Raw genomic sequence first — 21,759 nt, 5'->3', positions numbered from 1 at the left:
AATGAAAATGTTTAAAAAATATGGTATTTTTGAAAAGGGGTATCCCAAAAAGAGTATTTTTAACAAATTCTCATTTTTTTAGCATATGCAACCAAAACTAGAATCCCTCAATAATATTCAATATATGTATATATATATATATATACTAGATTAGAACCCGCATGATGTGCGGGTTTTAAAATAATAAAATTAAAATTTGAAAAAATATATAAATATTTTTTTGTAAGTGAAATATATTTTTCGAAAAAAAAAATATTTTTAGTTAGAGAGAAGTTTTTACTTTAATACACTAATTTATATTTTTATATTTTAAAATTATTATTACAATTCTTACAATAACCTAAAGCTAAATTATCGACCACCATTCTTCATGATTTTCTAGCGTACTTAAGGTTTTAATTTGATACATGATACCACTTAATATACATCTTTATATAATAAGACATATGCTCTATTTCCTGACTTTGATAGGTAAATATTTCTTTTTTGTTTTTGAATTAGTTTTTTTTTTGTGTTGGGTAAATAACTTTTTAACTTTTTTTCTCAACAATAAACTTAGACAAGTGTCAAAATCTAAGATTGTTAATTTGACACATATCTCGATCATGTTAAACAGTAATCTGGACATGTGTCAACATTTTATCGATACAATTGATGATCTTGTTAATGAGTAACTTTAACATCAACCTTTGTATAATAAAATATATGAGTTTAATTGACAATCTTTTAAATTGAAACATTTGATGATTTTTTTGTTTTTGGTCAAAGTATTTGAAAAAAAAAATTGAAAGAAAAGCTTTTTGAAAAGCTTTGTGGCTGTATTACCTTTAGTAATAAAAATAATGTAAAAAAAGTGAAAGTCACCAAGCAAATCTCTCAGGTGAGGTGACCCTATTGTTTAATTAACTAATGTTATTGTTTTTGATTAATTAACCCGCAGCTAATGTTTGGAATCCTAGAAGCTCATAATCTTTATACTATATAAGTCTATACACCTCTATATTTATAATACCCTAAATATTTTTCCAAAATGTAGGCGGCCGCTTCTTTTTCTCCTGCTGAAGCACCCCGCTCTGACCAGAATATTTATCACATTTCAGATACATATTGCATCAAGCTTCTACTTCTATAAATAAACTCTGCCAGGTTGCACACTTTTTAAACAACATAAAGGTTTAATATAAGTGGTTTGAATATAACCCATCGGTAACAAGAATTCAAGAGATGGGTTCAGTCTAGTAAACCTTCTATAGTAGGAATTTTGGAAACTCATGTCTAAGAGGACAATGCAGTTTCAATTTTGGCTAGTACTTTTTCGGGATGGAGATATGACTACCACTACTCTCCTCTAACACTCAATGGGAGAATATGGTTAGTTTGGGATTCCGCGTACAAGGTGTTTATTTACAAGAAAACGGATCAAGTCATTTCATGTGGAGTTTTTGATCCGGTATCTAAGCTTTCATACTAAGTTTCATTTGTTTATGCGCACAACTGCATCGTAGCAAGAAGAGAACTTTGGAAGACACCATAGTCTTCAAAGAAATCATCCTTAGCTGATACTAGGAGACTTTAATCAAATTCTATGATTAGAGGAGCACTACTCCCTTCATCCATATCCCTTAACAGTCCAAGGTATGGCTGAATTCCATAACTGTATAGACGCTTGTGACTTTCCTGGAATTACCAAGTAGGGGTGTAAAACATACCTGGTACAATAACCGGCCACTAGATCCAATCACCCGTAAACTCGACAGAACGCTTGTTAATGGAGCATGGATGTCATCCTTCCCTCAATCCAATGCTCTCTATGATGCTTCGGGTAATTCAGACCATTCCCCCATTATGGTTGTTACATTAGATCATCTAGAGAGGAAGAAGGTACCCTTTAAATTCTACTCTTTCTTCACCTCCCATCCGGACTATCCTTATCTCGTGGAAGCAGCCTGGAATACTCCTGTACTTTCGAGGTCCTGCATGTTCTCACTTTATCAAAAGCTTAGAGCAGTGAAGGTGGCTTGCAAGGCCTTAAATCGCATTCATTTCAGTAATATTCAAGCAAGGAGCGCAGAAGCATTGGAATCACTAAATATGATCCAGAATCAGATTCTAACCTCACCAAACCCAAACCTTTTTTAAGAGAAAGATTAGCCAGACAACATTGGTCCATCCTTTCAACAGCAGTTTCTCCAGGAGAAATCAAGAGTTCGATGGTGCTCAGAAGGAGACTCGAATACACGCTTCTTCCACAATTCCGTGAAGGCACATCAAGCAAGGAATCTAATACGTTCGCTAACTGATGAAGATGGATAAAGTGTCATAGACCCAAGGATCCTCAAGGATATGATAGTAAATTACTATCAAAAACTGTTGGGTACTGCTAACTCTCTTGTGGAACCATTATCAGTGGAACAGTTACAAGATCTCCACCCATTCAGATGCACGAAAATGTTGGCTTCATCACTCTCTGCCATTCCTACACCAGAATTGATAACCTTCACTCTAGGAACGGATGGATTCACAGTGGAATTCTTCATCACTTCGTGAGGAATTGTGGGACCGACTGTCATTGAATCTGTTCTAGAATTTTTTAGAACCGGTAAGCTACTTAGGTAAGTGAATGCAACAATTTTGGAGACACTCACTGAGTTTCGGCCTATCTGTTGCTGCAATACCATCTACAAGGTAATTTCCAGGATCCTAACAAACATGCTCAAGTTATTCACCGACCAGTCCGTTCAAAGGAATCAAGTCGCTTTTATCCCATGTCGTCTCTTATGCGAGAATGTACTCCTAGCCTCTGAACTAGTCACTGATTTTAACAAGGAAGGACCAGTCACTAGAAAAAGTCTTCAAATTGATCTGATAAAGCGTTTGACAATGTGGATTTGGGGTTCCTCTCAAACATCCTGGAAGCAGACAATCTCCCTACACCGTTCATCAAGTGGGTATCATTATGCTTCATGTCACCAACCTACTCAGTGGGTATTAATGGAGAGCTAGTGGGTTTCTTTAAAGGACAGAAAGGCTTAAGACAATGTGACTCCATCTCAGCTCCTCTCTTCACGCTAGTCATGGACATACTATCGAAACAATTAGAAAAGGAAGCTGATATATCATGGTTTTTAGGTGTTTTTAGCCATGATATAAGTCTTATCTATAGAATATTTTTGGTGTTTTTAGAGTCTTTACAGGTTTTATAGGATTTAGCATGGATATGAGCATAATTAAGCTAAATAGGAGGATTTGGAGCACATTCAAGCATTGAGGCTGAGTTGTGAAGTTGGGAGACGAGTTCAGAGCTATGCATCGGTCGATGCAGATGATAGTGTCGATCGATGCAATGTCCACAATATGAATTGAAAGTTTTTCCACAAGTTTTGAAGATTTACAAAACTGTCCCAAAGTTTTCTATATTTGCATCATTAGTCCCTGGACGTGTTTAATCAATATAAATAGGTTTTCTAGGTCATTGTTTAGACCTAAGCTTTATTTTTCCCTGCAACTTTTGAGAGAGGACCCTGAGAGATTTTGAGAGAGCTTTTGGAGAGAAGAATCAAGACTCCTTCAAATAAGATTCAGAACTCCTTTAGTTCTTCTTTCAATTTCTTTATGATATCTATTTTATTCATGGTTTTTGTTTCATTGATCATGTCTGAGTAGATCTCTTACTAGGTTCAGGGTTTTCATAGGTTTTTTATGGTTTATTAGATATGTTATTATTTAGGATTCATTATCTTCTGTGATCTTAGTCTTTGGTTGTTCTTAATGTTAGATATTTGATTAGTCATCTGGATTTAGATCTCAGGATTATTGATTGATATGAGAATATAATTGATTTTTCTGATAAAACCTATGATGAGCAAAATTAGTTCTTGCAAAGAGATTTGATTTAGTAATTTTGTGAATAATCTAAACTTGTTTTCAAAACTGGTTTTTAACTTGAATTTTGCAAAGAGATTTGGATTTTCGGGTTTTAAACTTAGATAATATTTGCAATGAGAACTGATTTATTTTACAACAAAAGAGTTTAGAGTTCTAGATCTGTTTTTAATTGATTGAATCCTAATTTATTGATTGATTTAATATTTCATAAATTCCTGAAATTTTCCCTAGACCTAACGTTTTTAATTCCTGAATTTACAACACTTTTTAATTCTGTTTTTGCATTGTTTTTAATTTAATATTTTGATTTAGCATAATTAAAAGATTAATAAGTCTATTGTGTGATCTAGAGTCTCTGTAGATTCGAACCCTAGAGTATTACAACTGCAAGGCTGTTATTACCATTAGGGTATTACAATTTGAGCATATCAGCAACCACTGTGGGAAGGTTCCAAACCCATCCGCTGTGTGGCAACCCGCTTATCATAAACCTCAGCTTTGCCGATGATATTCTAGTCTTCTTTGATGGAACTGAAGACTCGTTGGTGGCAATTCTGGATATTCTCATTCAGTTCAAAAGTGTCTTAGGGCTTGGAATAAATTTGCAAAAGACCTGTTTTTACCTTGATGGTAATAACAGAGACATCATCAGCCAACTAGCAACCTCTCACAATCTTTCCTTTGGCTCCCTCCCTATGCGCTACCTCGGAGTACCTCTACTCACTCAAAAGCTATCTACCTCAGACTATCAAACACTGATTGATAAAGTGAAAGGGAGAATTAACTTATGGAAAAACTGTCATCTCTCCTTCGCATGTAGATTGCAGCTCCTTCAATCAGTCATTAACAACACCATAAATTTTTGGCCATCATTCTTCATGCTCCCTGATAAATGTATGGAGAAACTTGAGCAAATCTGCGGAGTGTTTTTGTGGAACAGCACTGCAGAGACAGCACGAGGGGCAAAGGTTTCTTGGGAAGCTGTTTGCACTCCTAAGGTTGCAGGGGGCTTAGGGCTTAAGAGGCTAGTCAACTGGAACAAAATATTTGGCCTAAAACTAATATGGCTCCTATTCTCACAAGTAGGATCATTCTAGGTTTTCTGGACTAAAACTCACTTGACAAGGGATAAAAGTTTTTGGGTTGCTGATTTTCGTAACACAGGGAGTTGGATTTGGAGGAGACTATCGAAGCTCAGGCCATTGGCAAGACCCTTCGTTTTCTCTCAAATCCATTCAGGAACAGAAGCACCGTTTTGGCATGATAATTGGATGGGACTCGGACCGTTGTTAGACTTATTTGGAGATGCGGGTCCAAGAGTAATGGGTATTAGGCTTCTAGCCCTTGTTGGTGATGTAGTATCACAAGGTGATTGGACTATTCCCAGAGGAAGGCATTCGCTTGTTCAACTGCTCAGAGTGTGCCTTCAGCATCACGAACCCCCCTCTCCGGGTTTAGGCAGAGACATCTTCCTCTGGAAGTTGACTCCCGATCAAACGCAAGGGAACTTCTCTTCTATGCGAACTTGGCGGCATTTACACCCTATTGGATCCTTTGTTCCCTGGCATTCTCAGGTTTGGTTCAAGGAAAAAATACCCAAGATGGCATTCATGGCATGACTTACAGTTCAAGACAGGCTCACAACAAGAGATTGACTGATTCGCTGGAGTCTCCCAGTTCCTTCATCTTGCCTCCTCTGTCAGACAGGTAATGAGACAAAAGACCACCTTTTCTTTCAATGCCCTTTCTCATTGAACCTCTGGACGACTTTCTTTAACCACTTCGACCCTCAACCTGCACCGGCATTTGACAGTTTCTTAAATTGGATTAAGTCTCCAACCACAAATAGGAAACTTAACTCAATTTGTAAACTTGTCTTCCATGCCTTGATTTATACCATTTGGAAAGAACGAAACTCAAGGCTTCATACTCCTACGATACGGACGGAGCACCAACTCCAAAGAGAAATTTAGCTTCAGATTAGAAGAAGGCTGTTGTGGCTGGATCGATCGCAAGCTCAACAACAAACGACAAGGAACCCACCCAAGGAGACCTATATATGCCTCTGGTTCTCTCATTTCCAGGCCCCATGATTGCTCCACACTTTATATTAAAGTCTCTTAAAATCTTCATTGTATTTCTATCCATTCAGTCTCTCCATAAAGACTTATCAGTTATTATGTACTAAACTTATTCAGAATTTAATGAAATGGTATCTCTTTAAAAATATAATAATAATAATAATAATAATAATAATAATAATAATAATAATAATAATAATAATAATAATAATAATAATGCAAGCAAGAGACTTACCTTGGTTTTTTATTGGTGATTTTAATGAGTTGAAAGGAAACCATGAGAAGCGTGGTGGGCGACTGCGTAGTGCATCGTCCTTTATTCCTTTCAACTCCATGATCCGACATTGTGGGTTACTTGAATTCCCCTGCCTTGGGGATAGCCTATCTTGGCGAGGTTGGTGGGATAAGAAGCCGATACGATGCCATCTGGATAGGGCTCTTGCCAATGAGGCGTGGCATGATCTTTTCCGTCAATCTTTTACGGAATACTTGGAAATGATTGCGTCTGATCATACGCCGGTGTCGGAGTGGTTTCCGCTTTGACAGACGTTGGCTAGACAAAGAAGACTTTTTGAGAATATTTCAGCGGGCTGGGACTCTGAGGCAAACTCTCGGCCAGGTAACTTTGTGGATAAGGTTGTTACGTGTAGGCATGCCATATCTCGATGGAGAAAGGCACAAATGCCATATGGACGCGAAACCATTGAGGATTTAAAATCAAAACTGGCGACCGCACAGGCGGATGACACTAGTTCGGTCGAGGAAATTGCAGGATTAACCTGGCAACTTCGTGAAGCGTATCGGGATGAGGAAGTGTATTGGTTCCAGAAAAGTCGTAGTCGTTGGATGAGATTTGGGGATCACAATACCAGTTATTTCATGCCCAGACTAAACAACGGCGGGCACGAAATCGCATTGCTGGTTTGTATGATGACAATGGTGTGTGGTCTACGGAGGTTGCTGATATTCAAAATACAGCGGTCAATTACTTTCAGGGATTATTTACCTCTTCGGCTCCTTCCGATTTTGAGGAAGCACTAGGGGAAATACAACCGGTTATCACGGAAGCAATTAATGAGATTTTAACTCAAGATGCCTCTGAAAAAGAGGTCAAGGAGGCTTTGTTTATGATGTACCCTGATAAGGCCCGGGTCCCGATGGGATGACCGCTCTTTTTTATCAAAAGGCGTGGGGGACCGTGAAAGCGGATTTGGTTTTCTTGGTCAATTCTTCCTGCGAGATAGAGTTTTTGATAAATGGTTAAATATGACAAATATTTGTCTTATTCCCAAGGTGGACAAGCCGACAAAGATGACGGAACTACGGCCAATTAGCTTATGTAATGTTGGGTATAAGGTTATTTCAAAGGTATTGTGCCAACGACTGCGGGGTTTCTTGCCGTCACTAGTCTGTGAAACTCAGTCGGCGTTTGTTGAGGGACGGTTAATTTCTGATAATATTTTAATAGCTCAGGAGATGTTTCATGGGCTTCGCTCTAACCCTTCTTGCAAGGGGAAGTACATGGCTATCAAAACAGATATGAGTAAGGCATATGATAGAGTTGAATGGTCATTTATTGATCGTTTACTACGTAAATTCGGTTTCTGTGATAGGTGGTTATCCTGGATCATGTGGTGTGTGACGTCGGTCCAGTATAAGGTTCTACTTAATGGAGAACCCCATGGTTCAATCATTCCTCATCGGGGGCTTCAGCAGGGAGACCCTTTGTCACCTTATCTTTTCATTCTTTGTACTGAAGTACTAATTGCTAATCTTAGGAAGGCAGAGCAATCCAAGCTCATAACCGGAATTATGGTTTCGACTGCTTGTCCGACGATCTCTCATCTACTATTTGCGGATAATAGTCTTTTCTCTGTCGCGCCACGAAGGAACAATGTGGAGTTGTCTTACGAATTCTCCAGCAGTATGAGCGGGTTTCCGGTCAACAGATAAATTTTCAAAAGTCTTCAATTCAATTTGGCCACACGGTTGATCATGATTTGAGAGAGGAACTCAAAGGAGTTTTGGGTATTTCTAATTTGGGTGGTATGAGTTCCTACTTGGGTATTCCAGAGAGCTTGGGTGGGTCTAAAACTAAAGTTTTTGCCTTTGTTCAGGATAGGTTACAGGCACGAGCTGGCGGATGGCCGGCCCGATTGTTGTCCAAAGGAGGCAAAGAGGTCATGATTAAATCTGTTGCTACGGCGGTTCCCACTTTTGTTATGTCCTATTTTCGTCTTCCGAAAACGGTCACACAGAAGCTCACCAGTGCAATCTCTAATTTCTGGTGGAGCTCTTCTGATCAGTCACAAGAACTTCACTGGGTGGCTTGGGATAGGCTATGCCTAACCAAGTCAGAAGGGGGTTTGGGATTTCGTTGTTTAGATGACTATAATACGGCTCTGCTGGCCAAGCAGTTTTGGCGTTTGATTACGGTTCCGGAATCACTATTTGCTAGGGTGTTTAAAGGACGATACTATCGGCACTCGGATCCTATGGATCCAATTAAATCCTACTCCCCATCTTATGGGTGGCGGAGTATGGTGTCTGCTCGCTCTCTGGTTAACAAAGGACTCATTACACGTGTAGGGTCTGGGGCTTCCATTTCAGTATGGACTGACCCTTGGATACCTGCTCAATTCCCAAGACCAGCAATAAGCTCTGGGTTGCCTCTCACCCCTTCGCTTCGAGTTAACTCTTTCGTTGAAAGGACCACTAATTCCTGGGATATGGCCTTGCTTTCGGCCGCCTTTGTGCCGAAAGATGTTGCCATCATTTCTGCTATTCCTTTAGGTACGCCAACGTCCTCGGACATGTTGGGATGGCATTTCACCAAATCTGGTACTTATTCGGTTAAATCGGGATATCATATCTTACGCCAGGCGACAACGTCAAGGACCATTTGTGGTCCTGACATTACACTGCTTCAGGCCTTTGTTTGGAAAATTCGGTGTCCTCCTAAAATCAGGCATTTTTTTTGGCAAGCTATCACAGGATGTATCGCAGTCACTTCGAATCTTCGCAAACGTGGACTGAGTTGTGATACAACGTGTGCTTTCTGTGGTTTTCCGGTCGAGACAATTAATCACGTCCTCTTTGAGTGTTCTCCGGCAAGGCAGGTGTGGGCTTTGTCATCTTTCCCAACAGGGCCGGATGCATTTCCAACTGCTTCTATTTATGCAAACATGGATTTCTTATTTTGGAGGGCTAAGCAGTCCCCCACCCCAGATGTTTATCCCTGGATATTGTGGTATATTTGGAAAGCTCGGAATGATAAAGTTTTTTCCAACCTGGATTCGAATCCGCTGGCGCTTTCGCGAATAGCAGAAGAGGAATCTCAAGCCTGGTTCCGTGCTCAGCTGGATGACCCGGTCGATGTACCGGTCGGTGCTCAACATGTTACGCACAGTGACAGATGTAGGATGGTGGTCGCTAGACCTGCTTTGGGTTGCCTTTGTTTTGTAGATGGGTCTTGGAAAGCCACGGACAAATATGTTGGTCGTGGCTGGTTTTGTACCTCTTCTGGGGAGGAGGCTCCCACTATGGGGGCCGCCAACCTTCGTCGTAGTCTTACGCCTCTTCATGCAGAGATGGAAGCGCTTATATGGGCGATGCGATGTATGATTAGTGCAGATAATCAAGACGTGGTCTTTCTTACCGACTGCTCTGATCTGGTGAAGATGGTGTCTTCGCCTTCCGAGTGGCCAGCCTTCAAGCCGTACTTTGAGGAGATACAAGCTGATAGGAAGGAGTTCCACTCTTTTTCCTTAGCCTTGGTTCCCCGCGCTCAGAATAGTAAAGCTGACAATCTGGCACGACGTGTTCGAACCGTTTCGCATCCAGCTACCTTTGTAAATAATATTCCTTCTCATTGGCTGTTTTGAGCTAATCGTTTGTGTTGTTGTCAAAAAAAAAAAAATAGTGCGAGCAATAATGGGTTCAAAATTCATCCACACTAATCCTTCCTCGAGGTTTTTCTCTCTAATACATTATACGTTATACATCTTCAAACTGCATACTATATATTGTTGTGTATATATGTTTATTTGACAACGATATATTATATATCTATTATTATTTCGCAGGTGTAAGAGTCAAAGTAACGGCTATGATGAAGAGAGTGGTAGTATATATCCCTTTGTGAGTGCTCTGTGTATGAATGGTGGAGATGGAGACAAAAGCTACTCTGCCAACTCTCTTATTCCGGTGTAAGAGCGGTGATTGAAACAATGCTCGTAACTCATTTTGGAGATGCCATTAATATCGATGCATTGTTTAACAAGTATGCACATCACGTTTCTCAGCATGCTAGCTGCAAGATCAAAACGACTGTAACTCTAGTTGTTTCATTGATTCGGAAATAACTATTATCATGGCTTAAGGATTAATCCGTATGAGATGCGCACCGTCCATACTTTCATATAAGTCAATGTTTTCCAACCAACACTCTTTTTGCTTCTTATGTCTTTCAAAGGTGTTTCTCAGAATACATATTCAATGGGAACTTTGGAGTTCCTCCTTTTTTTGTTTGCCAACAGGAATATTTGGAGTTCTTTGTTCGTTGTATGATTAACCTAACCCATACGTGAAAAGCCAAACCTCATAAAAGCCTTGTATGTGGGGACTCATAATTTAAATTGACGGAAGTTACAAATCTTGACCATGAATGTGCATGAAGGAATTTCAAACTTTCATTGTCCAAAACAGGCAAGTTGCTCTATATAATAACTATACTATATTGCTTAGCCGTGAAAGACACAGAAATCAAGTAACCAAATTCAGAATAATTTCAAAGTTCAAACAATTAAACAAAAGAATAAGTTTCAAATAATGCGGCCAAAAGAGCTACTACAACCACCAAATCATATATAATCCACAGTGTGCCCAGACGAGAATCCAAGGCAGCCATATTTGTCTAAAACAGGCAAGTGGAGGACAAACACATTCGTGCATCCAACTTCTCCAAAATATAAATTACCCATAAAAGTATATAAAAAAGTGTCAAATTTTTATTCAAAACTTCTCTATAATAATTAATTTGTATCTTGGATATGAAAAAACCTGGAAGCCGACACTAGTTTCATAATTGATATGGCCCCCTCCACAACAAAAAGACAAAGCCTCAAATCCTTTCTTTATCTTAAAATAATAATTTAGAGAGTCCACTTGCCTCACTCCAAACAACAAAAGAACCACACAAGTCAAAATCTTGAAAAAGGATCCTTCCTCTCTCCAACACAAGAAGCTCACTACGAAACCTCTCACTTCCCACCTCTATATAACCTCCAATCACAAAAACTAAAAACCCACATTCAAAACCACAATCGAAAACACAAAGAAGACTCCAACATCATCTATGGCTTCTTCACATCAACAACAACAACAACAATTAGAACAAGACCAATCAGCTTTAGATATCATAACCCAACACCTCCTTACCGATTTCCCTTCCTTAGTTAGAGACCTTTGTCTCCACCATCCACCACTCCACCACCTCAAGTACTCTAAGCCAACGGAAGCCACCTCTTGCTACCATTGCAGTTCCTACTACTACCCCGGTGGCTCAAGAGGAGGAGAATCAGAGGCATTACAGAGGCGTCAGGAGACGACCGTGGGGTAAGTATGCGGCTGAGATCAGAGACCCTAGCAAGAAAGGTGTTCGTGTTTGGTTAGGGACTTTTGACTCGGCCATAGAAGCTGCAAGAGGTTATGACAAAGCTGCTTTTAAACTACGAGGAAGCAAAGCCATTCTTAACTTCCCACTCGAAGCAGGCAAGCACGAGGACTTAGGAGACAACAACAAGAAGACTGTGTCTTTGAAAGAAAAGAGGAAGAGACAAGTAACAGGGGATGAAAGCCACCTGAGCAGCCATAAAGCTGTGAAGAGGGAAGAAGTTCAGGCTCAGGCTGATGCTTGTCCATTAACACCGTCAAGTTGGATGGGGTTTTGGGACAAAGCAGACAGTAAAGAGATGGGAATATTCTCCGTGCCTCCTTTATCTCCTTATCCATCTCTTGGATACTCTTCACTAGTGGTTACGTAAACGTCCGAGGATCAAATCTGGAAAATTCCAACATTAGGTGACATTAGCAACTTTAAATTGTGTTTAAAGCTTCTAAGATTAGCTGATTGTAAAAAAAAAATGCTTTACTATATTCATTCATTCTTCTTAAATGCGATTCTTTCTACCTTTCCTCAAACGAGCAAAAGAGTATGATGATCTTTTTTATAGCATGTCTTCCTTTTTCTTAAACGAAAACAAAGAGGAAATTCGAACTTACAAGACCTATTAATGAGCCCTTCGAACAAAACAATTGGCCTCCAAGACTTTGGTCGCTCTGTCTAATAGTGCAGAAACCCACAAAACATATGCACTTTGCTTCAACCCTATAATATAGGGCCTATATATTTCACCATAGAACAAAAAATCTCATCAGTAATAAAGTACATGTAGATATAGTTTGATAACGACTGACCCACTGGTTACTGGTGATAGACTGATAGTGAAGTAAATTATTACAATCGGACTCCAAGAGAAGCTGGACCTACCTTCAAGAAAAGTATATGATAAGATATCTACATTTTGAAGAACTGATCTCACTCATATATAGACATAAACTGCTACACCTAGACAATTCAATGGCAAAAGAGCCCAACAAAGAAAGGGAAACTACTTTGGAACCACCGGAATGTTCATACCCTTGCAATATACATATAAACCATTTGACTAAGCTGAAAACAGGCTACACAACATCAAACCATGTGGGTATTTCAGAAGTTGAAATATCACATACAAATTAATATACTGTATACATATACATATGTATGCATACACGTTGTACTGACGAACATTGAACTGAAGTATAGTACAAAGACAATGAGTCCACAATTTATTGAAGTCCTGAAGATACAAACATCGAGATATTGTCTAAAAGAGGCAAGTCGACAAACACTCGTGCATCCACCTTTCCAAAATATAATTAAACTTTACCCCTAAAGTTAAAAGAATGTGTCACTTTTTCTTCCAAATTTCTCTAATAAAAACAATTTTAAAATGTGTATCGGATATGAAGAAACCTGGAAATAGACACTAGCTTGATGATGGCCCCTCACTGATAAAGAAAATTCCACAAAATCCCTCCGTTCTTATCTTAAAGTTATAATATTTAAAGCCCACTTGCCACACTCCAAAACAATAGTAGAACTAAACAAGTCAAAATAATTGAAAAGGATCCTTCCTCTGTCAAACCAAAGAAGCTAACTACGAAACCTCTCACGTCCCACTTTAATATAACCCTCCAATATCAAAATCCAAAATTCACAATCGAAACAACAATCAAATAGAAAAAGACTCCAAAATCATCTATGGCATCTACACATCAACAAGAACAAGACCAATCAGCTTTAGATCGGATAACCCAACACCTTCTTACCGATTTCCCTTCCTTAGAGACCTTTGTCTCAAACATCAACCACAGCACCACCTCCACTCTAAGCCAGCGCAAGCCACCTCTTGCCACCATTGCAGTTCCTACTACTGCACCAGTGGCTCAAGAGGATGATCAAAGGCACTACAGAGGCGTGAGGCGAAGACCGTGGGGTAAGTATGCAGCTGAGATCAGAGACCCAAACAAGAAAGGTGTTCGTGTCTGGTTAGGGACTTTTGACACAGCCATGGAAGCTGCAAGAGGCTACGACAAGGCTGCTTTTAAACTACGAGGAAGTAAAGCCATCCTTAACTTCCCACTCGAAGCAGGGAAGCACGGGGACTTAGAAGACAACAACAACAATAAAAAAACTATCTTTAAGGGCAAAAAGGAAGAGACAAGTAATGGAGGTTGAAAGCTATGGAAGTAACCTGTATATCCATAAAGCTGTGAAGAGAGAAGAGGCAGAAGTTCCGGCTCAGGCTGAGGCTTGTCCGTCAAGTTGGATGGGGTTTTGGGACAGAGAAGACAGTAAGGAGATGAAAATATTCACCGTGTCTCCGTTATCTCCTTATCCATTTCTTGGATACTCTCAACTCGTGCTTACGTAAGCTTCTGGGTCAAATTGGGAACATTAGGTGACATCAACTTTGGATTACTCTCAAAACAAGCAAAACATCAAAAAAATAGAACTTGTTAATCTTAAGGGTTGTATTCAAGATTCCTCATGGAGTGAACTAGCTTCTAGATTAGGTGATTGTAATTGATATATTATATTCATTCATTCTTCTAAAATGCAATTCTTTCAACCATCCTTTAAGAGCTCAAGAGGATGATTGGATTCTTATAGAACAAAGAGGAAGTTCAAACTTACAAGACCATGGTAAGGAACCGTTCGAACAATACGATAAGAATCCAAGACTTTGGTCGCCATTGAATAGTGCAGACATCCATAAACAGATGGACATTGCTTCAACCCTATAAATTTCACCATAGAACAAAAAATTGCATCATTTAGTTAACTAGATGGGAGCATATAGTTTGATAATAACTGAACGCATTGGTTACTGATGATGCTGAACTAAATTCTTACAAATCGGCTCTAAGAAAAGCTGGACCTACCTTCAAGAGAACCAAAAGATAAAATATCTACATTTCGGAATATCTGATCATTTATAGTACATAAACTGACTACACACAGACGATTCCATGGCCAATGGAAGGGTCCTATAGAGACAGGAATTTTCATCCCCTACAATGAAACCATTTTAACCAAGCAGAAAACATGCTGCAAAACATCAAATCCAGTGGATCGTCGATCAACAACCAAGTTCATTCAGATCCCAAATCCTCTCATTCTCTGTTAGACATCTGAAGTGGAAATATTACGTAAGAATGAATATATACACTATACTGAAGAAAACCATTGAACTAAAGTACAAAAGCAAATAAGGCAACAACTTAAGGAGGTCTTGAACCAACGTACCTGTATTTGCCAGATCATTATCAATGCCCATAATGCAGAGATACAGAATGCCCAAGACACAAAAAATTCAGTACAATTGAATGAAAAACCTAAGCCATCTGTTTGTCACCCGCTCCACCTGAGCTTCGGCTTCCAGATGTACGTGATGCTAAAGGTCGTAAGATGTTCACATCATACAACAAAACAAGAGTATCTTGATCATTCCAAGTCACTAAATCAAAGGGAACAACCAAAGGGAAATACTGGATATGAGAGAGTCTTGATTGCATTTAGTGCTGCACCCTGAGTGTTTAAGACTTTGATTATTAAGTGACACGGCCAACTCAGTAGGTTTCTTCTAAATAGAACAAATATACAGACACACAACTTCCAGAATTTATACTTTCCATTGCATAATATAATACATGATACAATTGAATTGAACAAGCTTTCCTTTGCTGCTAAACCATGTATCAAATACATTGGTCATAATCGACATCTTGCTACCTGAGCAATCACAGAGAAAATGAGATGATTTTCTAGTGTAAACAACTACATGACATATCTCGTCTGACTGGAAAACTGGTGCTTTACTATGAAACTTGAGTCCTTAGTTATCTTGTCCCAGACTCTTGGGTGATGAAAGTTTTACTGATTTAGGCATGGAAATGATCGATGATATGCTCTATGACATCTGCTCCTTCTATATGCATATCTTCATTTTTAACCTGTAAATGGCATAACACAGGCTATTAGACTTCATGTTTTCACTAGAAAGTATGTGAAATTCATCCTATCAGAATGAATTAACACTACGATATTGTTCATGCTTAATAACAACAGAAAGATAACTATCACGAAAAGATGCAATTAAAACCCTTAGGAAGGAGGATAAACAAATGTTATATCTTAGGATACGTGAGGAATGACAGGAGAGAGTGACCTGTATAACATTATGGGCAGCGAACCTCTGCCTGCAACTGTGAAAGCTAACATCAACTTTTTCCCATGATACCGAGGACAGACCTTTGATAATTTCTTCTGCAAAATCGACAAGGAATTACGTCTTAAATACATCATGCTGTTTATTATAATAAGAAAACAGACGCACTACAAATGGTAAACCAACGTATGAATTGTTTGTAGTGAACACTAATCTTTCTACCAGCTAATGAGATATAAGGCATAGAAAGTAGAAACAGAAATAAGAGGAAGTGAGCAATAAGTTCTACAATATAACTAATAAACGCCTAAACGGTCAGTATATCATCAAGTGCAAGCTAACCTTCTATGTCGTCTGAATGATTCTCGCCTTCTGGTATGTCCTCAACATCACATGCCTTACAGAGTTCTTCGTAAACAATATGAGGATACTTATCATTCAGAGAATCTTCCCACTGGGTAAACAAGAAATTATTCATTTATTAGAGAGACCCATCATATCAAAATTCTGAACCCAATGAAGTAATCCACTAAGAGTCAAATTACCTTAGGCAACTCACTGTCACGTCTAATAGATGCAGTCTTCCAGCCAACGACGCCTATTCAGATTTAGTGAAGGAAAGGAAATGTAATTTCATATGCTACAAATTACTACAAACAACACACATAAAGGATACGATCATAGCCCACATTTGAATAAACCACCCGCCTTTTGAAGGCACGTAGCGCTGATCTGCAATAGAGTAAAACGTTTTCAAGTGACTACACCTTCGAGAAATGGTTAGGTGAATTAACTTGTGAAAAATGGGGCATAGGCTGGCGTACATGAATTGACAATCACCGGTATCTTCCACCATGCGTCGAAGCAAGGGTGGTTTTCCCTCATCTTCATCTTTCAAGAATAGGTGCCGGCCAGTTCTTTTAAATATCCAGTGGATAATGAGGCCTGCAACTTTCTCAATGGAAGAAAAACCAAAGAGAAACGGAACCTGGAAGAAGAGAACAAATAACTCCTATGAGAATAACATCCAGACATAAGTGAAATAGTAATTCAGTTATACAAACATATCTCCATGGTTCAAGAATGAAAATAATGTTATCTTTGCATTCACAAGAATCATGTAACGCAATGAACTTTGTAGAAGAAAATTCGTTTCAAATTCAAAAAATTTATAAAAGACTATTTCGCAAAACAGATCACTAGAAGAAACACACTATGCATGCACATAAGAACAGTTACCTGTTTATTACCCATTGAACCCAAATGTGGAGTAGCTACAGTAATAAAGTTTATAGCCTCTAGTCCACATATAGTGCCTTTGGGAGGCCCTTCACTACTCTCTGCCAACGGTTCTTTCAAATCTTCTTCCTGAGCAGCTGGCTTGTACAATTTCCCAATTGCATACCTTGCTGCAAGCCCTCCCAAAGAATGTGCAACAAAGGAGATTTTACGGATATTTGTTTTTTTCTGAATAATTTCGAGTACCTGAACATGCATTTCGTTACATCAAACAGAGTCCAACTTCCCTAATGGCTAAATGAAAGAGCAAGTAAGTATGTGATGGCTTACCTCAGATGCAAGACGTTCACCCATTACATCCACACCATCTAGAGTAAGCGCAGACGCATTCTTTTCACTACCTGCTTAAAAACAGCACGATCATAAGAATCTTGGGGGTAATATAAGTCTCAAAAGCATCAGCAATAGAGATAATGGCCAGCTACATGAACCCAATAGTAGCAAGAAATAGAACAACAGAATCCAACTAAAAGGACCACTAAGGCACTAACTAAAGTGTAATTCAGAAAAGGGAAACTAATCCCAACAAGCAAAATTCTAAAAATTGTCACAGATTTATGCATTAAGAAAGAACAAAGTAGAAGAAGAATTGTCTTACAGTGAACAAATACTTTGTCAGGAAGCTTTTTAACGAATTGCTCAGCTCCAAACTTCCAATCATCCGTACTGCAGAACCAAAATAAGGAAACAACAATTACGAATTCTACTCCCAAATTGATTCAAGAGCGGAGAGAGGTTATAAATACCTTCCCAAGATGCCATGGACCATAACAACGAGGTGATCAGCGGAAGAAGAATCAGAATTCTGACAACTCCAAACATCAAGACTCCCATCAACAGACTCCGCGGAGCAAACACCGTTCTCCTCCTCTTGCTTATTATTATTCTCCATGGGATCAATCAAATTTGGACTTCGAATTCGATCTGATCGGATCTATTGCACAGCAGAAACAGAGCTTTCAAACAACCAATTTCAGAGGATCCAGGTACGATACAATGAGCCAGTGAGAAGAATTGGGATAAGGGAAAAAAAAAAAAAAAAAAGGTGGGAATATAAATGAGGGATAGGGTATATGAGTAGAGAAAGTGTGTGTAAGAGTGGGGATGAAGAGAGAGAGCAAGGAGACAGACTTGCCTGAGAAGGAAACAGAAGCAAAAGACAAGATAAAAAAAATGTATTCGTGGAAGTAAGGAATTCTCAAGTCGGCTGGCTTCCTCAGGGACATTACCTACCTCCGTGGGGGAACTATAATTCTCTCTCTACGCCATTGCTTTTCTTTTTTTCTTTTATTTTTATTTTTTGTATCGGATTAAAAAAAAATCTTGACTATTTTTTTTTTTTTCTGAACTACAAAAATAATATCTTTGACTTGACTGGTTTCACTTTCTTCTAATATCACACATAGGTTGTGTAAACTACTTTACTCGATATAAGAGAATCTGCTATTTCGTTATAACCGAACTGCTCAATCTTTTTNTTTTTTTTTTTTTTTTTTTTTGGAGAAACTGAATTGTGTTTTACTAATACAGAGGTTAGTATAAATTTGGATTAAAGGTGTATGTATTAAGAGTTTAAGAGTCGTTTCCACTAAAACGAAATTGATCACCACCACGACAATGTTTCCTGGACTTTTGCATTCCAAAGAATAGGATACCCTCAAAAGATCTATTGACCATTTTGGCGAATCTTGTTTTTTTGATGTTTGTAAGTGCATCAATAACGCAGTCTATGTTCCATGTTTCTACGATTTGGCTGATTAGTCCAATTTAGTCCAAATGATAATAATTCTTACACTAAAGGATTAGTAATTCATGTCCATTACTAGATCAAACATGATCGCATTTAATTTGGTAGAAGAATCCAAAATAACTGATTCTTCGAATGTTCTAGCCCAACTGGAAAATCCCAAATAACAAATTATTAATATCAAACCCCCGTGGTCATTAATGATTCCTTGTAAATACAATTATCTAAATCTGGATCAGTATTGTAGGCAGATTCAGAAGCTAAACGGTTGACATTCACTTGAGATGCACAAAGCAACTCTCAGATCAAGTGTTGGATTAGATTAATTTTGCTTCATCATTATCACAGTCTTAATTACGGTCTTCCAATAAGAAAACAAAGCAAACAAAGCGATTCGAAATCAATTAAGGGGATGATAAAAGGAGATAACTCAGTAGTGGCTAGTGATTTTAGGTTCGATTCTGCCAGCAATTCTCTTCAGCTATATCAGAAGAGGGAGCTGTATATCCTCATCGTTATCTCCTTCATAACCCCAATCAAGATCCAAAAACAAAATTTCTCGAGAAAAATCGATTAATTGTAACAACAGATTTTCCCTAGAAAAATCCAGATTCGAAAATGAAAACAAAAAAAAAAAAAAGAAAAAAAAAGAGAGAGGAAGGCTCAGTTCAGCGGGAGTATCGACACAGAAACGAATCAACCAATTATGGATGAAACGACTCATTCCGGTCTGTTGAGCTTGAAATTTCCGAGTCGTCACTGCCAATAACTCTCTCTATAAACAGATTAAAAACATACTAAAGTATCATGAAACTTAAACAACCTAGAGAAGACGACGATTAAAAACAGAAAAGAGTGAATCCTAGATTCTAAAAACTGATGATGAGTTTGACCACGGCGATTGCTTTCTATTTATAGGGGGACATCATAGTTAGGGTTTTGCTAGGTCTTCGGTGTAAGTTTAATTGTTACGGCCCATTTTCGGCCCGTTAGAGGCTTCCAGAATTGTGCTGCTTCGGTTGTTTTGATTTCAATTCGGTTCGGTTTAATCTGGTTCAGGCTTGAAATTGAATTCCGGTTTAAATATTTTCTCCTCCTCAGGTTTTTTTTCTTCTTTTTTTTTTTAATTTCCGGGCAAAATGGACGCACTGAGAGCTTCTTACGGCGACGATTCATCGGACTCCGATACCGATGATCTTCCTCCGGCGTGTTCCGTTTCTGCTAATCCCGGCAAGAAATCGACCGCTGAGAAGGATTCGATTCCCCTACCTCCTCCGCCTCTTTCTCTTCTCGAATCCATTGTATCCACAGGTAATCCTCACGAACTTGTTACTCTCTGAAATCTGATTCATACTGATTCTTTTTTCTCTGAAATCTGAAGGTTCTGTGGATTTCTCTACAACAGAGCCTGGGGTTCGAGTAAGAAACTTCCCTCACGTCGATGGCAACTACGCGTTACACGTTTACATCCCTGGTAAAACCTCTTTTTTCCAAGAACCTAACCTTTTGCATCATTCAATTCTATCAAAATGTTCTTGCTAACTAGGATAAGTATATGTGTTCTAGTTACTATACCTCCATCCCCGAAGAAGGAGATCGTCAGTTTCTTAAAGCAGGTTGCGTCAGTTGTTCCTAATCTTCATTTGGTTGAAGCTGATGTGCCACTCAGCATTCTATGCAAGGATCATCAGAAGTTTAAGTGTGCATTGGGGAGAGAGTTCCATATAAGCTTAGGAAGGAGCGTTCCTATACGTGTTCATCAGATTAACTCAGTGGTTTCTATGCTTCGACAAAAGCTTCAGTTTCATAAGAAGTATAGCTACATTTTCCCTTTATATACCTTATGAAACCAATTACGATGATGATTTGTGAAACTGTTTTCGACAGGTACTTGATTGATTTTAATAAGTGGGAAGTCTTTGCGAATGATGACTGTACTCGCTCTTTCCTTTCTTTGGAAATCACCACTTCAGGACTGTCTGAGGTATGCTATACAACAAAGTTTACTTCGAATGTTAGCTTGATGTTAGGTATTTCATTTGCACTGATGTTTATAGCTTTGTTTGTTTTAGATAAACAAGCAGATCGATGCTGTTAATGAAGTTTACAAGTTTCACAATCTGCCAGAGTTCTACAAGGTCTCTCCACTTGTTATTCTATATAAAAGCTTGATTGTGTATGTAACAAATGTCTCTGTCACCAACACTTTACCCATCTGTGTTTGCCTTCAATTTTTTCCTATAGGATCCCCGGCCGCATATATCCTTGGTCTGGGCATTGGGTGACGTTAGAAATTCACTAAAGGGAGCTGTTGATGGGGAAGTGAGGAAGCTTAGAGCTGGTGGTTGTGTGCAGAATCGTATCTTCGTCTCTACGTTTTCTGGGATCGAGTGTAAGATAGGAAGAAAAAGACACAGAATATGTTAACTCCCAGATGAATAAGAGAATATCCCAATTTCTGTTTTTGAAGACCTATGAGTTGGTAGTGTAACGACATAGAACCATCAGGCATGAATTGATATGTTTTCTAGGGTATTCCACATTATATATGTCTTCAGGTCTCTAATATAAAAAAAAAAAGGGTCTTAACAAATCATAGTAACAATAGTGATTTGTACAGTGATTGGGTAAAAGGTAGATATTGAACTGGCTATTATATTACAAAACGTTTCCAAGAAAGTCAAATCATGGAACAAATTTTCGGTAACCTGGAGTCCAAAAATTGTCCGAGCATGCTAATAGGCTTCTCGAGCAACCTCATCAGACTCGGGGTGGCAGCAGCAAGGATGGACGTGATGAGAATGCAGTAAAGCTTGACCTGATCAGGTGCAATGCTGGTCATGGCTGTGTTGTGCGAGAAATACATAGCCATCATACAAATCTGAAGCTGGAACCGCAATGGGAACCCGAG

General features: G+C 38.8%; 3 protein-coding genes and 2 pseudogenes across 4 annotated transcripts; 4 read left to right on the top strand and 1 right to left on the bottom strand.

Annotated features, from left to right (window-relative positions):
- LOC104728786 lies at positions 4,949 to 9,850 on the top strand. The gene is made up of 8 exons (XM_010447720.1): positions 4,949 to 4,967; positions 5,050 to 5,253; positions 5,460 to 5,592; positions 6,617 to 6,887; positions 6,962 to 7,117; positions 7,260 to 7,334; positions 7,440 to 7,907; positions 8,084 to 9,850. The coding sequence occupies exons 1-8, from the start codon at positions 4,949 to 4,951 to the stop codon at positions 9,848 to 9,850; spliced, it is 3,093 nt and encodes a 1,030-aa protein (XP_010446022.1).
- LOC104725628 lies at positions 11,132 to 12,167 on the top strand (annotated as a pseudogene).
- LOC104725627 lies at positions 12,442 to 14,265 on the top strand (annotated as a pseudogene).
- Positions 15,248 to 18,403, bottom strand: LOC104725626 (putative lipase ROG1). 2 transcript variants are annotated; one of them, XM_010444301.2, is made up of 11 exons: positions 18,237 to 18,403; positions 17,848 to 18,035; positions 17,700 to 17,767; positions 17,372 to 17,442; positions 17,042 to 17,287; positions 16,627 to 16,790; positions 16,479 to 16,534; positions 16,348 to 16,400; positions 16,145 to 16,256; positions 15,803 to 15,900; positions 15,248 to 15,587 (listed from the first exon to the last, which is right to left on the bottom strand). In XM_010444301.2, exons 2-11 carry the CDS (start codon positions 17,991 to 17,993, stop codon positions 15,516 to 15,518), a joined length of 1,086 nt encoding a protein of 361 aa, XP_010442603.1. In that variant the 5' UTR covers positions 17,994 to 18,035; positions 18,237 to 18,403; the 3' UTR covers positions 15,248 to 15,515. The 2 variants fall into 2 exon arrangements, with proteins under 2 accessions (XP_010442603.1, XP_010442602.1); XM_010444300.2 differs by having other exon boundaries at positions 17,848 to 18,403.
- Positions 19,968 to 21,397, top strand: LOC104725625 (U6 snRNA phosphodiesterase). Its single transcript, XM_010444299.2, has 6 exons — positions 19,968 to 20,159; positions 20,230 to 20,322; positions 20,415 to 20,661; positions 20,736 to 20,832; positions 20,921 to 20,986; positions 21,093 to 21,397. Exons 1-6 carry the CDS (start codon positions 19,988 to 19,990, stop codon positions 21,273 to 21,275), a joined length of 858 nt encoding a protein of 285 aa, XP_010442601.1. The 5' UTR covers positions 19,968 to 19,987; the 3' UTR covers positions 21,276 to 21,397.

This window comes from Camelina sativa, chromosome 11, assembly GCF_000633955.1.
Source record: "Camelina sativa cultivar DH55 chromosome 11, Cs, whole genome shotgun sequence".
Lineage (NCBI taxonomy): Eukaryota > Viridiplantae > Streptophyta > Magnoliopsida > Brassicales > Brassicaceae > Camelina > Camelina sativa.
Note: the sequence above shows the minus strand (reverse complement) of the source record. Positions and strands in the feature narration are given on the sequence as shown.